The following is a 20,212-nucleotide window of genomic DNA, read 5'->3' on the forward strand; positions in this document are numbered from 1 at the left end:
ATGTAATTCATGCCAGCATGTAGATTACATATATTAACACTTACCCTTGGTTTCACAGTTTAGCTGGTCAGTAACCTCGTCACCGTTCTCGTCTGGAATGCCTGTCTCATCGTTACCCTGCAGAAAAGTGTGACCCAAAAATTGAAAGCCCTGTTACAGTTACTTTTAAATCTACAAAAGCCCTAAATCTAAGTAATTTATAATTCGAAAAAAATATTAGCAGACTTGCCTTGAAATCATTTTGGTCCATTTTTCTGGTTCTCTTCATAATTTCCTCGATTCTCTGAAACAAAACCATAAAACAATTTTTTTTTTTTTTTTACAGTTAAAAAATGTATGTGACTAAATGATAAAATTGTACGTGTAATCCTTTATGAACAATGGGAAAATATCTCTCTCAAATGCTTTAGACCTTCTGATGAGGCCACTCTGCTGATAAAGGACATGTCCATTTGTGTTCTGAAATGAAAAAGGTCATCCAGTACAGGGACTTCATGGTCTACCCTGATGGTTACAGTTTATCTGTACATTCAATGAATAGACGTGCTCTGGTTGATCGGCTCCTGGTGGAGAACAGAGAGCCAGCTGTACAAAAATGCCTGTATCTTTAGTCTTCTGGGCATCAGATCCAACAGGGCCTCCCACATATATCTCAAGAAAACCCAAGGCATTAGAGAGGATGAAATGCAGGACTTTGAATTGAAATGTCTGTTCTTGGAAGGCAAACCTCAAAAAGGATCTTGGATATGGGGACGTGAAAACATACATTGTGCAGATGCACTGACGTTAACTAGTCCAGTGGTTGCACAGCATGAACATCATCTCAAAGCCTTAACATTTAAAACGTTAGGGCTTTAGGAAGCAGTTCAACCCTCCCAAATCTTGAACTTGAATCAGATGGACACCACTGATTGTGAAGAACCCCTTTTCTGAACTGTAGGGTCTACTCTTTCCTCTGTCCAAGTGGGAACAAACTTCTTGGGACAGAGAGGCAAACAAGACTAGGTTAGATACTTACAAGGTCCTCAGCATAGAAAAAGTTGAGTTACCCCAGTGCACCCCAAAGTCAGCTTCGACTCCAAATCAGGGTCTAAATGGTGTGCCATGGTGACACTGCTGCACAGTTAATGCAAGGAAAGCCCGAACTACAGACTGCCCCCCCTGAAATGGTCAACGAACCAATCCTGAAGCATGGACGTTTGCCCACAAACGGTAAGAAAATAGCAAGGCAAAAGTTTGGTACGACTATTACTTAATAATTAGCATCTCTTTGATGTTTTTACTTTTTTTTTTTTTTTTTTTTTTAAAGTCCTTCCTTTTTGCTTTGCACTGACTCACAAGACAGGGGTTTACAAATTCACAAGCTACAGTTCATCTGATTCGAAGTGTCTTTCATGTCCCTCATATTCTCCCCTTCAGTAAATTGGCTTTTTTTTACTGGGTAGATTTTATTTGAAGAACAGCAGAAAAGCATAGTTTTCCTGTGTCTCCCATATTGCCAAAGATAGGGGTCAAAAGTCTTAAAGGCTCTGGATACACCAAAGATGGTGTCTCTGTGTGCATTTGCTCCCAATTTTTAACTGACCAGTCTACCTCGCTGACAGTTAACAAGCAAATTCAAACAAGATTGCAGGATGAGACAAGGATGAGAAAAACAGCAAATGGAGGGATTACTGTTTAGATCGTTTCAAATGTCAAATGAACTTCGCACTTGCATTTTAAATATGGCAGCCATTGTACATTGCTGTACAGAAAAACAAGTTTTGCAAATGAATTTGAATTATGTTTCAAATTATGCACAAGGGAAATGCAAGACTCATCTCTGAATTATGCTTTTCTTTTTTTTAAATTGGCATTTCAAACTGAATAATAAATGCTGCCATTATTAGAAGAGAAAACCCACAATATAGGGAAAGTATAGGGATAATGGAAAACGTAGGCATCAATCTCATCTGCATTTCTGTGCTCCCAGCACATGTGGAGATATTTTACATTGCTTCATAATATGCTACCCTCCTAGCTCCATCATTAGCTATTAACGTCATCAGTCAATAATACTCCTGATTATTTCAAACTATAGGACTTGAGAATAACGGTCATTCTTTAAAGTGAAGCATGTCTGAAATCATAACTGGGCCTCCAATACTACTGGAAAGCATTTACACCCTCTAACCACCTGATCATTTGTGCAGACACTAGAAATTAGACCTGGTTAGGTAAAAACATAGATGAAATACTACAGTATTTGGACAGCAATTGTGTTGATGTACAAAGGCAAACTCTGTTTAAAACTGTAAGATGGTCAGTGCCACTCAGCAGTGCAGCTACTTCAGAGACTCAGCAGTCATGTGACGGGTAATGTTTTTGGGCAGATATACACAAGTTGCTCGTTTAGTATTGTGCAAGATTGTAAGAGACGATGTTTGGAAATTTTGATCAGCTGTAAAAAATTTTTTACTGTAAACATATACTTCCACTAATTTAATTTGCGTATCATAGTAACCTTGAGCTACAAAAACAACTATAAATCGCCTAAACACTGAGAAAAGCATGTTTCGAATAAGTCCCATGATGGTTTTCACCTTCTTCCTCTCCATGCGCTCTTGCTGGTTCTGCTGCATGATGCGCTCTCTCTCCTGTCGTTGCTTCTCTGCCTCCTCCTGAGCCTTTGCCTCTGCCTCCTCTCGCTGTACATGGACAGCAAATCAACCAATCACTTGATGATTAGACTTCTCAGTCTCAGCTATCTGAACGATGTGTATGATGTATAGATTCTCGCTTGCCTCTTTCTGTAACTCGGCTTGTTTCTGTTGTTCCTCCACCTCCAGTCTCTCTCTCTCCTCTTCTGCCTTACGAGCCTGCTCCTCTTCTTCAATCTTTCTCTCCTCTGCTCGAACCTTCTCCTCCTCCAAACGTCTCACTCTCTCCTCCTCAGCCAGCCGCTTCTCCTCCTCTTTTCTTATCCTGCAATGCCAGACAACCGTTTAGCTCAATACATACGCTTTCCATTCTTGCATGATGCTGCAAAAGGGAAATTCTATTTAAGAGGAAATGTAAAAAAACATGTAGTAAACTACACAGCTACTAATTTTTAAAAACAGAATTTTTTTTGATTCAACATAGAATTTATTAGTTTGATTTCCTGAGGTAGGCTTATGTATAGAATTTCGTGCTGCCTGCTCTTGGTCAGCATGGTTTGGCGGAGCGTGTTGGCCGTAGCAGCCGGGGTTGTGCTAATGCTAGAACTCACTAAAACACGTTTTGAGTTCAGGTGTTATTTCACGCTAGAACTGCTTCGTTTGGGGGGGGCGTGATGTTAGGTTTTTTCAGTTTGCCTGGATTAATTAGTTCGTGTTATGCAGAGGTGTGCTTCTGTGAACCACTGTGCTGTATCCTTAAAACAGCACATGAACATACAACGCTGTTCAGCTTCATGTTGCGAATAGTGCAATCAATGCCTTAAAAAAAGTAGTATGTATTTCTGTACTACTCCTCAACTTACTTGTCTTTTCTTGCCAGTAAAAAAACTGCCTTATGTCTGTATGAGTTTTTGTATGATTCACCATCTCAGTATGTCAAAATTATAATGGGGTTCCTAATCATTTCGTTGCTGAATGGATGATCATGAGAGAACGGCGCACACGAGCATAGCTTACTATTGCTGTAGTAAAGGATGTAACTTCCACGCACGAGCATGTGCCAGTTAATACACGCTGCGAGTAACATATCTGGTCTAATGGTCATTTTCATGGGCGCAAAATTATTTGTTGTCATGCCCTATTTTAATTAACAGGATTTCATAAGCTTGCTTTGTTCACACTCAAACCTTTAAGTGACCGCAAGACAATAGGTCTTAATCATTTCACCATAAACTTTTCATTTTGATGAACTATGTGGGAAATTTATGCCCGAGATACAACTATATGTAGATTATGACATTTATTTTCCAAGAAAAAGTATCTTTCAAACACTTACGGTATTCCCCCGTGCCATCTCCATTGCATTCGGCCTATTTCGTGCACAATTGCATGACCCATTTCAGGGGTGTTAAAATTTATATTGATATACTATTTATATTCTTTATTTCAGTTTGATCAAATATTCTCCAAACTGAAGAATACTTTTATATTCTTTTATTTATAAATGTATATTCTTTTCAGACAGACTGAGCGATGCGGACGATTTTTGCACTATTAAAACTTAGTAGTATATGAAGATTTCAAGAACAACATAACCCACCCCATCATGTTTTGACGTCCTTATTTATAGGCGTCAACGCCCCCATGGCGAACCAGAATAAACACAAAAATGACGCGTTGCTCTCTGGCCAAACGTCTTGTGTCAAGTGAAATGTGCTGTAATTACAAGTGGGCCAACCTCGCCTGCCCACACTACACTCCTGTATACTACTATATGTATCCAATGTCCATAGTGGTGTGCGCTCACCTCTCCTCTTCCTCTCTCTGTACCCTGAGCTGTTCCTCTCTCTCTTTCTGCTCACGAGCCAGACGTCTGTTCTCTGCCAGGATCTTAGCAGCTTCAGCAGCCGAGTTAGTGCCAGCCATGGTTTTCAGACTAGGATCTGGAAGACTCAGACAGTCAATGTTTGTTTCCTTGAACAACCAACCAGATACAATGTGCAGATGCTTGGCCAGTATCAGATGAGGGTTTTTAACACATTATAAAACAGGTACACTAAATAAAGCAGCCAGAAGTGAAACAGCAGCTTCCAGCCACACAGACTAATGGCTCCAGAAGAGGGCGCAGTATGTCAGTGCAACTGCATGCTGACTATACAGTAAAGTATTCAGATTTATTAGAAGATGAATGCAAAGTATTTGTAACGAACATGCCAAAAACTTAAAATACATACCAGCACTGTTTATGCAAAGAGGTGTGCTCATGTAAACATTTATTTGACCCTACTTTAACTTTATAAACATGACAAGGTCACAATGAATTCACAATGAAAAGATTTTCTGTACATTCTGCTCTGGTAAATGTCTCCCTGTACCCTACTACACACATTAACAGCACCTGCAATTAAACTGGCAGACACTATTGTGAAAGTCTGAGCATGATGGCTGCACAAGTTTCCTGATTCGCAAAACACAGAACTGTTGTTCACGTACGTCCTTGCTAACTACAACACAGAACGGCTGTATCGAAGATGTGGGAAATGCAATTGATTTTTAAAAACCTTCAGCCTGTCAGCAGAATTACATATTAAATGGCAATGATGAAAACAGTGCCAAAGTAAGTGTGGAATGTTCTGCTAATATCTGGAAAAGGTATTTCTATACTCTAGCCCAGGACTGTCAGACAGAACCTGCGCAGGGCACAATCATTTTGGTGCGACCTTAAATAGTTATAAAGTGTAAGGTTAATTTATTTTTTAACTTATAAAAGAGATTTTTTTTTCCTGTAGATCATGTTCGGTCATATTAAAAACGAAACTGTTTGTACTATACAAATTTATATTTGCACTGGCAAAGGTTATTTTACTGGAAACAAACACTGCTGCTTCTTTTTGTACATTTCTTCTGTAAACACACCCTACAGTCTGTAGAGGCCATTTTTTTTTTATTTCTCCAATTGTTAGCTGGTTCGTGGTCACCGTGTTTAACTTTGTCTTTTATTATATCATTGTTATTATACAAGATATAATAACCTAGCCTTCATCGTACCAAAACGCAAGGTTATTCCTTTACAGTTTGTTCACGTGTCAGTAGTTGACTCTCCCAACTCGCATGACTCAGCTCATAGAGGGCTTGGTGTTTTCCTAGTTTAGTTAAAATACGCGATTAAGCAAGGAAAAAACAAAACCTCTGCTGATTTCAGGGACTTGGTTTGGTTAGCACAGCAAGTATCCTATACTGATTAAAGTAAATGAATGTGAACAGGTAGTTCTCACCATCTTTGGGCTTGGTGCTGGGGGCTGGGCTGGCAGTGCTTGTATCTTGAGGCTGTGATGTTAGAGCAGTCATTGGAGATGCATCTTTGGGTTTGGACTCTCTCTTCCTCAGGATAGGAGGGCCAGTTGGGGTGAGGGCAGGTTTCTGGATAGGTGGAGGCTTGGAAGCGGGCTGAGGGGATGGAGGCCTCTGCTTCACCCCACTGGGGGAGGGCGGCCGATTACGAGGGCTTTGCCTGGAAGAGATGCACCCGATGAGAAGACATAAAAATATGTCGGGATAACCAGAAGGGGAGGAGGGAGTAAGATGAGTGAGATGTGACGTAGATCTCTTACTTGGCTGCTCCAGGTGATGGTGCTCTCCTGGGGCCACCAATGGGGCTTGGGGAAGGAGAGCGATGGCGGCTGGGAACAGTGGTAGGGGAAGGAGGACGTTTTGCTGCGGGTGAAATGAAGGACTTGTCCTTTTCGGCTTTCTGCATGCACAGGTACATACATGCATCCAAAAAGGACGAAAAGTAAGAAACAGATCAGTAAGAGACAGATGGTAGTTTTCACCCAAAACTACTACAAAGCCTACAAAAAAAGAAACACTTAGTCTACGTCCAGTATAGGAACTCATTCATTTATTTGGAGTCCTTTTATCTGTCGTATGTTGCATGATATTACTTTGCCACAATATATATCCTGTGACTTATTTTTTCTGATTATATTATACATTGTCAGGGTAAACGGAGAATATGTTAAGTTCATTAACCTGAAATAAAATCTCAGTACATGTTCAACTTAGATAACATTAGACAGTCAGTTTACTATATTTTACAGTTTTACTATATTTACATTTTTGCCAAAAAAAACAAAACAAAAACAAACAAAAAAAATGGTCAAAACAGCTTTCAGTTTCTGGACAAAAGAGAGAGAGAAATAAGGACAACGCATTTGACCCAAAAAAGATTAAATAGGTCTACAACAAAAGTGTAAAATCTAACAATTTACAATTAATGGTAATAGAAAGGATAATTAGAAAGTGATTAAATGTTGTTGTTTTTTTTTTACTGGCACTCTCCTGCTCAACACTGAGCAGCATCAACAGAATAAATGTCAGCCATGAGCACATTACTACATTATATAACAACATTATTCTATTATAGAACAAGATTTCTAAAAAAAATGTTTGAAATGTGATATGATTTTTAAAAACCTGTTTACTGCGTATTACTGCAGAATCACTTAAAAATCCGCCATCCAGCTGTTTTCATGATTGCCACAGTTCCTGATTGCACGGCCGGTAAGCCTCCTAGGCTCTCTTTAAAGTGCACCTATTTTGCTTTTTCAGATATTACCTTTCATGTAGTATGTTAAAGAGCTGTTTGTGAATGTAAAAGTCTGAAAAGCTTGAGTTATTGACTCCCAAAAGAAGGAATCGATTCTGGACAGCTGAAACTTACTTCCTGTACAAACCTACATAGGTTTGTAACAAAAAAAAAACCACAAAAAACTCCGCCTCTGGTCTTCATCGGCTGCTCGAACGACGTGTATTTTGACCCGCCCTCAAACACTACAGTTGAGGTTGCGTCCTGAAAGAGTTCGGTTCGTGTCTAGAAGACGTTGATTTCTGTGCTGCAAAAGCAAAACCACTTTGCATGGACTCCCAAAGGACGAGGATGTAAAGCGTCAGTGGTTAGAATTCATTTTAAAACTATATCACAGTTCAACGCCGACCTTCGTTGTGTTCCCGTCATTTCACTGACGACCGCTTCTCAAATCTAGCTGAAGTCAACGCGGGATCAGCGAAACGATTATTCATTAAAGATTGAGCCGTACCCACTTTATTTACACCATCTTGCACCTCTGGATCACAACCTGTAGGTATGATTAATTATTTACGTATATATTTTCTTCCGTGTTCCAAATGCGTAGTTGTGTGTTGTACACGTGTACAGCCAGTGCACAGCTGTTAGCAGTTAACCTCTTACCACTGAGAAACGTCCTTGCGATGGTGGTTTGGGTTGATCTTCCGATGTATCACTATCAGACTTGGGCTCAAATTGATCAGGTAAAACCGACGACATTAGTACTGAACTGAAATTTAGAAATGGTAGTAGGCGTTTCCTTTCCGACATGCGCTGTTTGCGGTAGACCAATCACAACAGACCGGGGCATTTGACCAATCAGAGCAGAGTAGGCTCTCTGAAAGGAGGAGTTTAGAGTGAACGGATCCTTGAATGAGTCGTTTGTGACACTGAAGCAAAAAAAGAGGTGATGCTGCAATGTAAATGAAGAGAAAATGTAATTGTTTTTTGATCTTGGATGCATGTAAACCTATTGTATGAGACCTCAAACAAAATTAGGCACTTTATTATAGCATAATAGGTGCACTTTAAAACTGAAATGGTGGGAATGCTTGTTTTTCCTTTTCTTTTTAGGTTCTGGATGTTTGCAAATTTTTAAAAAAATTTTTTTTATTGTTTTATGGAGTAAGTACACTGATCATCATTATCAGGGTGATTGTGACATGAAACACTGTACAGGTACTAGACTGAATACAACATTTTCCCATCTGATTCATGGATATATTTCATGTCATGGACACACGTGATGCTGACGGACAACACAGATCTTGCGTGTGAACACAGGACACAACTTGTCTTAAAGCAATCTGTCAGCACACTTTTACAAAACAGAAACTTCCGGGTCCATTTAGAAAAAGTCATTACTTTCAGAAGGCCGAATTGGTTTCTAAGAGGCGGTATTTTATTAGCCGTATTGTATTCTTTATATTATTATATTCTATTTCATTCTAGCTTTTAATGCTGTTATCGTAAAGCACATTAGAATATGATCGAAAATGAATGCTACATGAATGCATTATAAAAGTCCTATAGCTGAAAGACTACCTATACAGGAGATATATTCCCTTCAGGATACTGCCTGTTAAATTAAGAGTCTAACCCCATAGCAATCCCAATAAACACATTAAGGTTGACTTTACCTTTCTTTATATATTATGTATTGATAAAAACAGTAACAATGGTTGAACTGACGGTTTCTTTTGTGGTAGTAACATATCCAGCAGCTCAGCTGACAATGCCAAGGTGAATGTATCAGGCCTCTGAGGTCCATCTATTTATATTACACGGATCATAGTTGCTAGAATCAGAGCAAGGTCACTCAAATGGCAGTGGGACAAAGGCAGAGGGAGCCAGGATAACTAAAATCACGTCATGATTTCTAACAAAAAACAGTACCGGTATTAGATTAAAAATATACTTTGGCATCTTATGCAGTGCGTGGAAACTAAGGAGCAAGAACATAAACTTAGCTTAAAACAAAGTGAAAATAATCCCTACATATTCTCATGTCTATGGTCTGCACTGGCTACGTTGCCAAGAATATACAACGAAAAAAGTGAAGAACAGCAAATGAATCGTTTGGCAAACTGAATTAGTGAAGCAGCAATTTCTTAGGGCTTCGTAAATCACAATTTCAAACCCAATCCCCTGCAGAGTGTCTAATGCTTTGTAAATGTGGTCGGAAGGGTCTCCATATAGTAGGAAACTCATTTCTTCGGTATTTTGTAGGAGAACAAAAAAGTGCTATCCACTATGGGTACTATTTAAAGATCTCATTTCAAATATTTAGTGACGTCATAATCAAATCTTCTGAACATTAGCATTTTAAAATGTTCAGAGAGAAAATGTTGGCAGTGATTCCATTAGCATGGTTCATGCTGGAAGAAATAGAATCGATTTTAAAAAACAAGTCTAGAAAACTGAAACCTTAGAGGGCCCGAGGTGACTTGCTCGGCTTTGCATTCGATTAACGAATCCTGCTTTGTGCACTGATTCCACTCTGAGTAAAGCTCAGACAATGGTCCATTGTATCTTTTCGCGAGATCCCGTCAGGCAAGGCCACAGAACATCTCACATTTGAGTCACTTGCAGCAATTGACATTGCTTAACGTTTTCATCAAAAGGTTTAGTATTCGCTTAATTTATTTTGGATAATATTTGGCTAGAGAAAAATACTAACAGTTTTCATCTCGGCAAAATCGCTGATGTCTAAGGACACTGCAGCTCAGAAAGAGACTTGGAATTCTGTTTCCTCTGCCTGTCGGAGCATGCTTCGTCAGCACGAGCTTTTATCAGATATAGCTCGAGAGAAAGGTCGGTTCCCTGATTAGCATCAGAAAGAAACGACAAGTCTGCTTTGCAAAGCAAATCAAAACAGATGTATGCCGATCTAAGCGTACTATTTCATGGTACGTTATTCCAAGCAGAGAAAGATACTCGTTTGACATATGAGGTAACCTTGGGGAACTGCTGGATTGTTTAGTCTTTAGCACACACTAAATCCTGCCCGTACAACCACTGAGTAAATGTATCTAAGCATCTTTAGAAGCAAGAACAGTAATACTAGATATGTTACCTCGATCCAACTCACCTGAGACATGTTGGAGATGGAGTCAGAAGAGGCAGAGGTAGAACTGGGGGCGTTTTTTTGGCGGTCGGTGCTGCGACTCCGCAGGGGGCCACGGGTAGAGGGCTGCAGCGGTGTGGACGACACTGATCGAGGACACAGGTGAGACTCTGATAAAGGACATGGTCAGCCGAGCACGGGGCGGGTGGAGCCGGGAAAAGAACCAGAAGCAGGCCAGTGGGTGAAGCACAAGCAGGAGGAGCACAAAGGAAAGAGAAAGAAAGGATGGGGATGATGAGAGCACAAAACAGTTTGCTACGTGTTAGATCTATATTGACTGATGGAGGAGATTTCGCCACTGATTCAGGAGCAAGCAAATGATTGGCTTGGGTGGGCTAGGCTAGCGGGAGATTTGTGAAAGGCGGAGAGATGGACACTGAGAGAAACAGAGACACTACCCACATACACACCCACACAAACACACACAGAAAGAGAGAGACAGAGGCACCAAGACAAAGAGAAGGCTGGAGATAGGTGTACTCGCATCCCAACACAATCACGAGGCATATGCAGTTCTTAAGCAGAATACACACTGGACACCTGACACACCAAAGCAAATCCTCCAGCCTTGAACAGTGAACAGCCCTCAAACAGCCAATCACCACACACACATATACACACACACATACACACACACACACACACACATACACACACACACACACATATATACACGCACATATACACGCACATATACACGCACCCAAGCTTTTGGTTTGAATAAGACTGTCAGTGTTGTTCAAAATCGTCAATAATTGACCATATTGATTGATTTATTTTTTAACAAAGGAACTGTAGGAGAAACTAGATATTTCTATTTGGAGCATAGAGCTAGGATACCTCCATATAAAATGAAGTATTGTTCTATTTTCCTGGATGTATTCGCAGGCTATGCAATGACCTAAGAATGAAAGACTACCAGGAAAAACATTGTGTGTGAGGCCTTGTCATACTAAACGGTAGCTTGCCATGCAATTTAGTATGACATACATACATAGACACGCATATATACACTCAACATCAACTTTAATAGGAACACCTGTACACCCGACATTCATGCAGTTACCTAATCAGTCGATCATGTGGCAGCAGCACAATGCATGAAATCATGCAGATACAGGCCAAGAGCTTCAGTTAACATTCACATCAAAAAGTAAAAAAAAACAAAAACAAAAAAAAACAAAAACGCTCTCTCTGTGACTTTAACCGTGGCATGATTGTTGGTACCAGATGGGCTGGTTTGTGTATTTCAAAAACTGCTGATCTCCTGTGATTTTCTTTCTCTCTCTCTCTCTCTCTCTCTCTCTCTCCCTCTCTCTCTCTCACACACACACACACACAGACACACACACACAAAAAAAAGTCACTAGAGATTACACGGAATGGTGCGAGGGGGGAGAGAGAAAAAACCCCCGCTCAAAACCAGGTTCCACTCCTGTCAGCCAAGAACAAGAATCTGAGGCTATCATGGTACAGACGTCTACAAACTGGACAGGTGAAGACTGGAAAAAGTTCTTCCTCCCCTAATCCTCGTCTGTCCAGTTTAGAGAGTTTAGAGTCCTGTTCTTGGCTGACAGGAGTGGAACCTGATGTGGTCTTCTGCTGTTGTAACTCATCCACCTCAAGGTTCAATGTTTTGTGCATGCTGAGATGCTTTTCTGCTCACCACAGTTGTAAAGAGTGATTATTTAGGATAAGAGTTACTATATCCCCCCCTGGCAGCTCAAACCAATCTGTCGCAAACTTAATGTTTATTGTTTGTCACACCATTCTGTGTAAACTCTAGACACTGTTGTTTGTGAAAACCCCAGGACATCAGCAGGTTCTGAAATACATAAAACCAGCACATCTGGCACCAACAACCATGCCACAGTTAAAGCCACAGAGATCACACTTTTCCCCCATTCTGATGTTTGACGTGAACATTAACTGAAGCTCTTGATCTGTATCTGCAAGATTTTATGCATTGTGCTGCTGCCACATGATTGGCTGACTGGATAACTACATGAATAAGGAGTAACGGTTTTCCTATTAAAGTGCACTGTATATACGTACACATATATTCACACAAAAATACATAAGCATATATGTATACTTACACATGTATGCATGCATGTATGTACGTTTAAGTCACAGACTTGGGTCTGCTGTTAGTAGCCACCACACTGCAGCATCGATTTAAGAATGATTATTAGCTTTTACTACTCCCATAGTAGCCAGCTGGCTCTGATCCAACAAGGGTGAACTGAGAGCAGGTTAATCCTCATTTGTGATAAGCGACGCTGTTACGAACAGAGATAAACACTTGAATATAACTTGATCCATAAGCTGCTGCTGACTCATATCACGCTTCTGTCTATTTAAAGGGACAGTGACGCTACCTTCAAATCCTACATATATAATACAATTACCAGGGAGAAGAGCTGACCCAGGCACTCTACCATCAAGATGAGAAACAGTAAACTACAGACTTAATGCCTGCTCAAATCTCGGCTGAATGGCGATAATTAGGCAGCGTTTAGTTCATCTGAATCAAATACGAATCAAACTTGCCGTATTAAGTATGGTGTACTTAATTAAGCAGGTAACAACACAGAAATCCCACACGGTCCTGTGCTATTGGTCCAGTTGCAAGCAAACACTAACACCGTTCGACTGCAGTGAGAAAGTGATTCAAATGTGTATTTTGAGTCGTAGGCAGCATTTTTTTGTATATGTGAGCTGTTAAATGGAGCTATGAGTGCACAAACTGAGCCAAATAACAGGGCTTCAAAAATGCACCATGTCCAGGATATTTGAGCTGACGAACAAAGCAGAAATTAAATCTGGATGCCATACAGAAATTTTTTTTTTTATAGTAGCTATTTCCATAATTAGCTAATTATTTATTTAGCACTGTGTTCTCCAAGCTCAGGTGATTTTTGTGATTTCTACACAGGCAAACAGACTATTAGGTGTGCTCTTGCACCGCATATCAAGTAGCATTGATTTACAATTATTATTATTATTATTATTATTATTATTATTATTATGATGTTCAATGAACAGAATTACTTTCATAGACAGGATTGCTTAAGTGGAAGTATTCAAGCATGCCTGATCACTGCACGTTGTCATGCGCCACAGAACACCATAGCATAAATCCCCACCAACACTACAGCCATCAGTTTCTACATCAATAGATCCCCTTCACTCTCTCTAGATTTTCTCTAGGTTACCTGTCTCATCCGCTCCATGGGCTGAAAGGGCTGCTGCACTCTTGCTCCTAGCTAGCGAGGCCTGGGTGGGGGTGAGGAGACGACTGAGGACACTGCTGTCCATGGGACTGGCCAACGGGCGATGGGCTACACACGCGCACGCAGCATGGCAACACCGATAAAAATAATAAAATAAGAAACAGAAAACAAAGAGAGACAGAAATGTTGAAGGATAAACACATAGTGGGTGTGGGAAGGGTGAGTGACACAGGGATAGCTAAAATAAATTTTTAAAAAATTATAATAATGATTATTGTGCATAAATCATACCGTAGTGCTGACTGGAGTCATGTCAATTTAATGTACGGTTATTACTTGAACATAAAACATGAAGGATGACAGGAGGTGAAAGAAAAGTGCACGTGCATCCACAATTCAGGGTAGAGATCAAATGATACTGCGCAAGAACTCTTTAAGAGCAAGACATAAGGGAAATGCATTAAGCTTTAGGTTAGCTTTCTTGATTATACAGGATAACACGTAGACAATCAAATGCTTCCACAGTATAAGCCGAACGTTTACATTTATTCATTTGGCAGATGCATCAATCCTGATCTATGTATCCTGAGCTATAAAGGATTGAACTCAAGTCTGGTCTTTACTGTATAGCTCCCCTGTTAGTGAATGACAAGAACATACTGCAGCTTGAGGAAGTCTTGCAGAGTTTTATTATCTTAGAGGACACAGAAAATAAACAGTTAAGCTGAAATGAATGGTCTGGGTTTTCCCCCCCACCTTCTCTGGCACAATGTAGTTCTGTCTGGCTGAGGTGTTCTGAACTGTACTCTGGTTTTATTAAAAGGGATGCAGGTCATTAGTGAGCAGCTGAGTGTGGGTGTAGGATAGAGGCTCTTTGAGAGGATTTCAAGGGTTCTCTCTCACTCACTCACTCATACACACACACACACACACACACACACACACACACACATACATATACATACATATATATATATATATATATATATATATATATATATATATATATATATATATATATATATTCTGGAGAAGAAAACAATGCTGTGTTCATACATAAACATTATGTTAGTAGACAAAGATGCTATTCTCGGGCAACAGCTCAAGGAGAGAAATGCCAAGAGCAGTTATGACCTCAGTGTGCACAGCAAACAATGGGAAGCACAAAACTGCAGCATCCATAAGCCTGATAAAACAGCATTGTGGAAAAATGTGCATAAAGAGAAAAGTTATTTGCTGGTACAAGAAGTGATACAGGAAGAGAGATAACGAGCGAGTGTTAACACCGGCTTCAAACGAACATCAAGAGACATTCCTTTAACACTCTGTCTCACTCAGAGAATTATAACGATGTCATTTAGCTGAACCTGGGTAGTATAACATCAATAATAGGTAATAATATGGTTAGTATAAATTCGTGCGGTGTTGCAATAGAAGGCTGTCACGTGAGCAGGGCAGGCAGCTCAATACAGCATTTGCGCATTTGTTATTAAGGAGATGCACACAGAAGCATATAAAACGTTCATGATAAGACAAAGCACCTGATCCAAAGGGTGCGGGTTTCTCTGGTTTGCCAGTGAGTGGAGCTCTATTCCCCACACGGGAAAGGGAGGAGCTCCGTTTCTTCAGGACAGGGCCTAGAGACAATCATCAGCCTAGTCAGGAATAGAGCCTAGTTCTTTCGAGCATTTGAATCGCATTTCGTTTAGGTTTTATCTAAAGAAGCATTCAATAATGTTAAACTGAAGTTAGGAATTTACAAATCTGTTTTTTTTTTTTGTTAAACAGTCATTACCATAAAGTTTGAAGAAGACAAACAGAATACAGCAAGATGCTGCATTCAGTCATCTTTTAATCAACTGTATTTTTTTCTATTTAATGATAGAAGCCTTTCTAGTACTGTTCAGTCATTTGCTTTGTAATGCAGAAGGCTTTGTAGTTAATGCTGCACACTAAGCCCTGCAAGACAATAATGTGACTGTTTATAATAATAAAAATAAATAAATAAGAATAAAAAAAGCCACACCTTTAACATGGGTGGACAAATACATTAGCTAGCTCACCAGGCAAATAACAGCTCCAGTGTGCTGTCCAGTCCCATGTTCTGGTTGTCTGGAAACCTAATGTGACTAGGCTAAATGAGCAATAAACTAACAATGTAATACCTTCATGGTCAACTAGTTAAGGTAATTGTATTAATACAGACTAAAGATATGTTCACACGTACAGTGCCGTGAAAAAGTATTTGCTCCCATCCTGATTTCTTCTGTTTTTGTGTATTTCTCATACTACATTGTTTCAGAAATTAAAACAAAAATCTGGTCGACTTCGTAGCACTTGTTTACTGGGCAATTATAAAGAAAAAAAAAAGCTTGTTTAGGCTATTGACCTATCCACCCCTATTTCACCACTAATCAATCATCAGCAAAGCACAGAAGATGTAGTAGGCATCATGTGCATCACCGTCAGGCATTGTTCTGTACTATTTTTATGCCTTTTTTTTTTTTTAGGTATTTAATACAGCTGTTCTCTGTGACAGGGCTATATAAATGAAACCATGTATACTACCATGGATTATTTAGTGACTGTTATTTATCTATTTATATTTATGTATTTATTGAAGGCCAGATTAAGTTTATGCAAATCTCTAGATATCCTTCTGACTCTTATTTAGCTTCTGCAAACCTGCGTACAGGAAGGGAAGAGGGGAAAATCTGCACCTGTCTGTTCCACCTGAGGCTGCTTATACGCTTCCTTAGCAACCCGAGGGACATTGCTAGGCAACCGGTTCAAAGATGAACTCCTCCGCTTTGCACCTAGAAGACAAAGATCTCACAACCTAAAACAGAGACTTAATAAAAGGAGCGATTGCTTTATGATGTCTCAGCTTTGAAGGTTTATCCAAGAGCCCATATTTTGTTTATTCCCTACTGAGAGCATATTTTTTCACTGTCTTAATTTGTGTAAGCATTCATACATTTTTATTAGCCTGGTAAAAACACAAAATAATTTAGATTGCCATTTACAGCTGAATGAGTTTGCGTATAAGACACTCGTTGGAGCAGAATATTCTTGAACGGAGCTGTGAGCTTTTTCCACCCAGTTCAATGAAGCAAAAATATTGACAAATAAATACACAAGATGATTTCATTACATGATTTCACTAATGACGCATGATTTCAGGAACCACATTCTGGTAGCCATCCCATGTTAGAAAGTGTTTAGTGTTCTTAAGGGAAGGAAATCAAGATGAATCCAACACAAATAGCGTTAGCGGTGAAATCAGCTGAGTCACTACTGAATGATCCTTCTAGAGGAAACAAAGCTGGGGGGGGGGGGGGGGGACAGCACTACCACAGGTATCATTAGTGCAGCCTTTCTGTCACGGTGAAACTAAAAACTAGCATTGATATCCTATTCAATTCACTTGACAAATTTATTCATACAACCCATACGAGGTCAAAATCATCAAGAGAGCCAATGTGAATCACAAGACTTATAAATGCCCTTCGCTAGTGATTCTTTTTCCAGTCAGATCACATGAACAGTGCAGATAAATCAGTGGACAAGTTCTGATTTAGAGACATGCAAGAACGGCACTTGCAAACAGTTACCAGCCATGTCTTGTTGAACCTGAATAACACTGAAAACTGCAGACATCCTGCATGAAGGGGGAGAGAGCAGGTAAACACAGTGACAGGGGGGTCGGTGAGGTGTGTGAGGAACATGAGCGATGGGAAAACTTACTTTTGTCAGGAGAGTTGAGGAGGGCGGCGGAGGAAGAGGAGAGGCGCTTGCTGATAGAAGAGTCTGTGGGGTGTTTGAGGTTTGTAGTAGAGGAAGAACGCTTGTCTATAGGGCCGACATACAGACAGACCAGGGTAACAAAATTAGGGGAGTAAAGACAACACAGGATCGTACAGGTGTGAAAGGTCCAAGTTAGGGTGGATTCGAAAAACATGAGAATGTTTACTACAGGCTAAAACACCTTTAAGACCTTTCTCATCTCAGACGAATTAGGATTTTTGTATTTACAATGACTACGTTATGTACATATTAGAGTATGTTATCAGATCATGAATACGCTCATAGGCAAAAAAAACAAAAACAAAAGCATAATAATGTAATCAGAAAGTTGCAGAGAGATTTTAATAGCATGAAATTTACATGCCAAAGTGAAGCATTCTAATCTAGCAGGCAGTTAGTTGTCAGTGAGCTCCTAAACCTTAAAAGATACATGGCTGTTTTTTTTTTTTGCGCGAGTATAAAAAAAAAAAGTGACACTGTGAATGCCCCATTTCAGTGAATACAATAAAGTTTTTGGAGAGGGGGGGGAAAAAAAAAAAAAAAAAAAAAAGAGTGAGATAAAAGGAAGCACCACTTGTGAACTTCCTCGTCGTGAATTCAGGCATAAAGAATGAGTCAGTGGTGGATGCATGAGGGAGAAGGAGAGAGAGGGTATAGAGGAAGTTTGTGCCAAGCTGTGCCACTAGGGGCAAGCAAGCAAGCATTGACCACCTTGTGGTGTGTGGCTTCTGGGAGGCTTGGAGACCGGAGAGGCTGGGGAGATTACTACAGTGACGGGGGAGGAGGTGGGGCCACTGTCACTCTCACCTGTGGGAGGGGCATGGATAGACACATTGCTAAGGGAGAGCATACTGTACACTCTCTCCGCAAGAACGGAGAGTTGGAAAAACACAGCTGAGATCATTAGGGAGTTACCTGTTCTCCAGCAACCTTACACATGCCAATGTAAACCAACATGGAAAGAAAAGAAAAGAAAGAAAAAAACCCCCCAAACAAACACACGGGCAGTTCCAGTGTTCTAGATGTAACATTTAAACTAATATTGACTTGTTGAAGTGTTTCATTGCCTGCACCAGCAGTGACAGTTCGCATAGCTTGTCATATGATCTTTCAGAGGGAATGCAGACTAATATTACAATGCAAGACAGTGGACACCAGACATCTGTAATCAGACATTTGCAGAAAACTTGCAGAATATTATTTTATTATATTTGTGTCATGTACATCATGTATCTACAGCAGGGGTGCTCACACTTCGATGACAAGAGATCTAGTTTTTCACATTATTATTATTCTTATGGTAAGATCTACCATGTAAAATACGCAATTTAGAGTTTGATCAATTATTTTGAGAGATTTGTTTTTGACAAATTAGACACACATTTTGAACTTGGTATTGCAAAGAAAATAAATCTTCCTCCCATTCTGAGTTTTTTTTTAGTGCTCTGTTTGCTTCCGCTTCATCCGCCATTTTGAATTTGCATCTGTAATATGCTTTAACAGCTGTACTTGCTATTGGTTGTTATGGTAGCTGTATAACATCAGAAGCGCATGATTGCAATCAACATAATGAGCACCCCTGGTCTACAGTCTATGATCTAGTGCATATACGAATCATTTTGTGGCCTTAAGAAGAAGAAAAATGGAAGAAATCTGAAAGAAAAAAAAATAAATAAAAAATTCTGCTTTAGTGCTCATACCATTTCTGTTATCAGAATCAGGCATGCCACTCCAGGACCATCTCTTCTGCCTCTGCTCCAGTCTCTGACTGCGCTCCATAGTGCGCCGCATCACTGCCTCATAGTGCTCCTATACAGCAAAACATTACACTTTATAAGCATATAATACCAAGGATCTCAGTTTGAACATGGACCAAGGGCTATTAGCACCGCCAAGCAAGTTTTGCCATACTTAACAGGGCTGAGTCTGGTCACCCTTTTCACCCATGAGCCGAGCGGCGGTGAGCCGTACTACTCAGTGGAGAAGCACTTTTCACTGGAATTCTCTCAAGTGACACTAAAAGCACCTAGCTAAGAGTTTCTTCTTTAAAAATATATTCACGGAAAAAAATTCCTAAGTAAACAGTAAACAAAGAACATTTGTGTTTAATCTGGTTCCTCATAGTAATGTAATGCACTGTCGCTCTGTAACTACAGGCCACAGACGGTATATAGCGTATATATACTGTATAAGAGGGTAAGTTTATGATTACAGTGGCGCTTACCCAGTCTACCCAGTGCCAAATATCTTTCGACTGTTGCACTATGCTCTGCTCTCTACATGCAGAATCACCCTTCCTCTGTCCCCATAGTCCCTATACACAGTCCACTGGATGGCCCCATTCAATTTGATTAAATATGAAATAATAAATATCGAGAAAGCTAGAAAGTGAAGGAATGAGCATACCTTCTCCTCCTCCTGCTTCTGTTTCCTCTTCTCCTCCACAGCAGCTCTTCTCTGCTCCTCTTTCCTGCGCTGCTCCTCCAGCTTTCTTTGTCTCTCCTCCATCTGTCTCTCAACCTGAAGCTTGGACTTACGCTCCCGCTCTAGAATCTGAGACCCACGCACTGCTGAATTGATCACACACACACACACACAAAATGTGCATTTGTTAACACAATCTGCTTTTAAGACATGTAACAGAAAAAAGGACTGCACGTGTGACAAAGCCAAAACGAAACGAAACGCCCGTCTCACCTTGCTGCTTCTCTTGCTCTTCTCGCCTTTCTTTGGCTACTCGGAGTTTGTCATCGATTCTAAGTGCTGCTCCGTCGAT

General features: G+C 40.1%; 1 protein-coding gene across 9 annotated transcripts in view; it reads right to left on the reverse strand.

Moving 5' to 3' along the window:
* Positions 1–20,212, reverse strand: part of map7d3 (MAP7 domain containing 3) — a 43,348-nt gene that overhangs the window by 6,056 nt on the left and 17,080 nt on the right. The window contains exons 3-18 of one of the 9 annotated variants that reach the window (XM_053630819.1): positions 20,134–20,212; positions 19,843–20,003; positions 19,137–19,245; positions 18,148–18,243; positions 17,377–17,481; positions 16,350–16,445; positions 15,171–15,266; positions 13,612–13,737; positions 10,358–10,503; positions 6,251–6,390; positions 5,915–6,150; positions 4,447–4,582; positions 2,784–2,964; positions 2,583–2,687; positions 230–283; positions 45–117 (exon numbers count right to left, since the gene is read on the reverse strand). The exon at positions 20,134–20,212 is cut by the window's right edge and continues 2 nt beyond it. In XM_053630819.1, coding sequence (XP_053486794.1) covers positions 45–117; positions 230–283; positions 2,583–2,687; positions 2,784–2,964; positions 4,447–4,582; positions 5,915–6,150; positions 6,251–6,390; positions 10,358–10,503; positions 13,612–13,737; positions 15,171–15,266; positions 16,350–16,445; positions 17,377–17,481; positions 18,148–18,243; positions 19,137–19,245; positions 19,843–20,003; positions 20,134–20,212 — 1,939 coding nt within the window. Of the gene's footprint in view, positions 1–44; positions 118–229; positions 284–2,582; positions 2,688–2,783; positions 2,965–4,446; positions 4,583–5,914; positions 6,151–6,250; positions 6,391–10,357; positions 10,504–13,611; positions 13,738–15,170; positions 15,267–16,349; positions 16,446–17,376; positions 17,482–18,147; positions 18,244–19,136; positions 19,246–19,842; positions 20,007–20,133 lie in introns of all 9 variants that reach the window. The other 8 variants (XM_053630820.1, XM_053630818.1, XM_053630821.1 and 5 more) reach the window with 8 other exon arrangements.

The sequence above is a fragment of the Ictalurus furcatus genome, chromosome 8 (genome assembly GCF_023375685.1).
Source record: "Ictalurus furcatus strain D&B chromosome 8, Billie_1.0, whole genome shotgun sequence".
Classification (NCBI taxonomy): domain Eukaryota; kingdom Metazoa; phylum Chordata; class Actinopteri; order Siluriformes; family Ictaluridae; genus Ictalurus; species Ictalurus furcatus.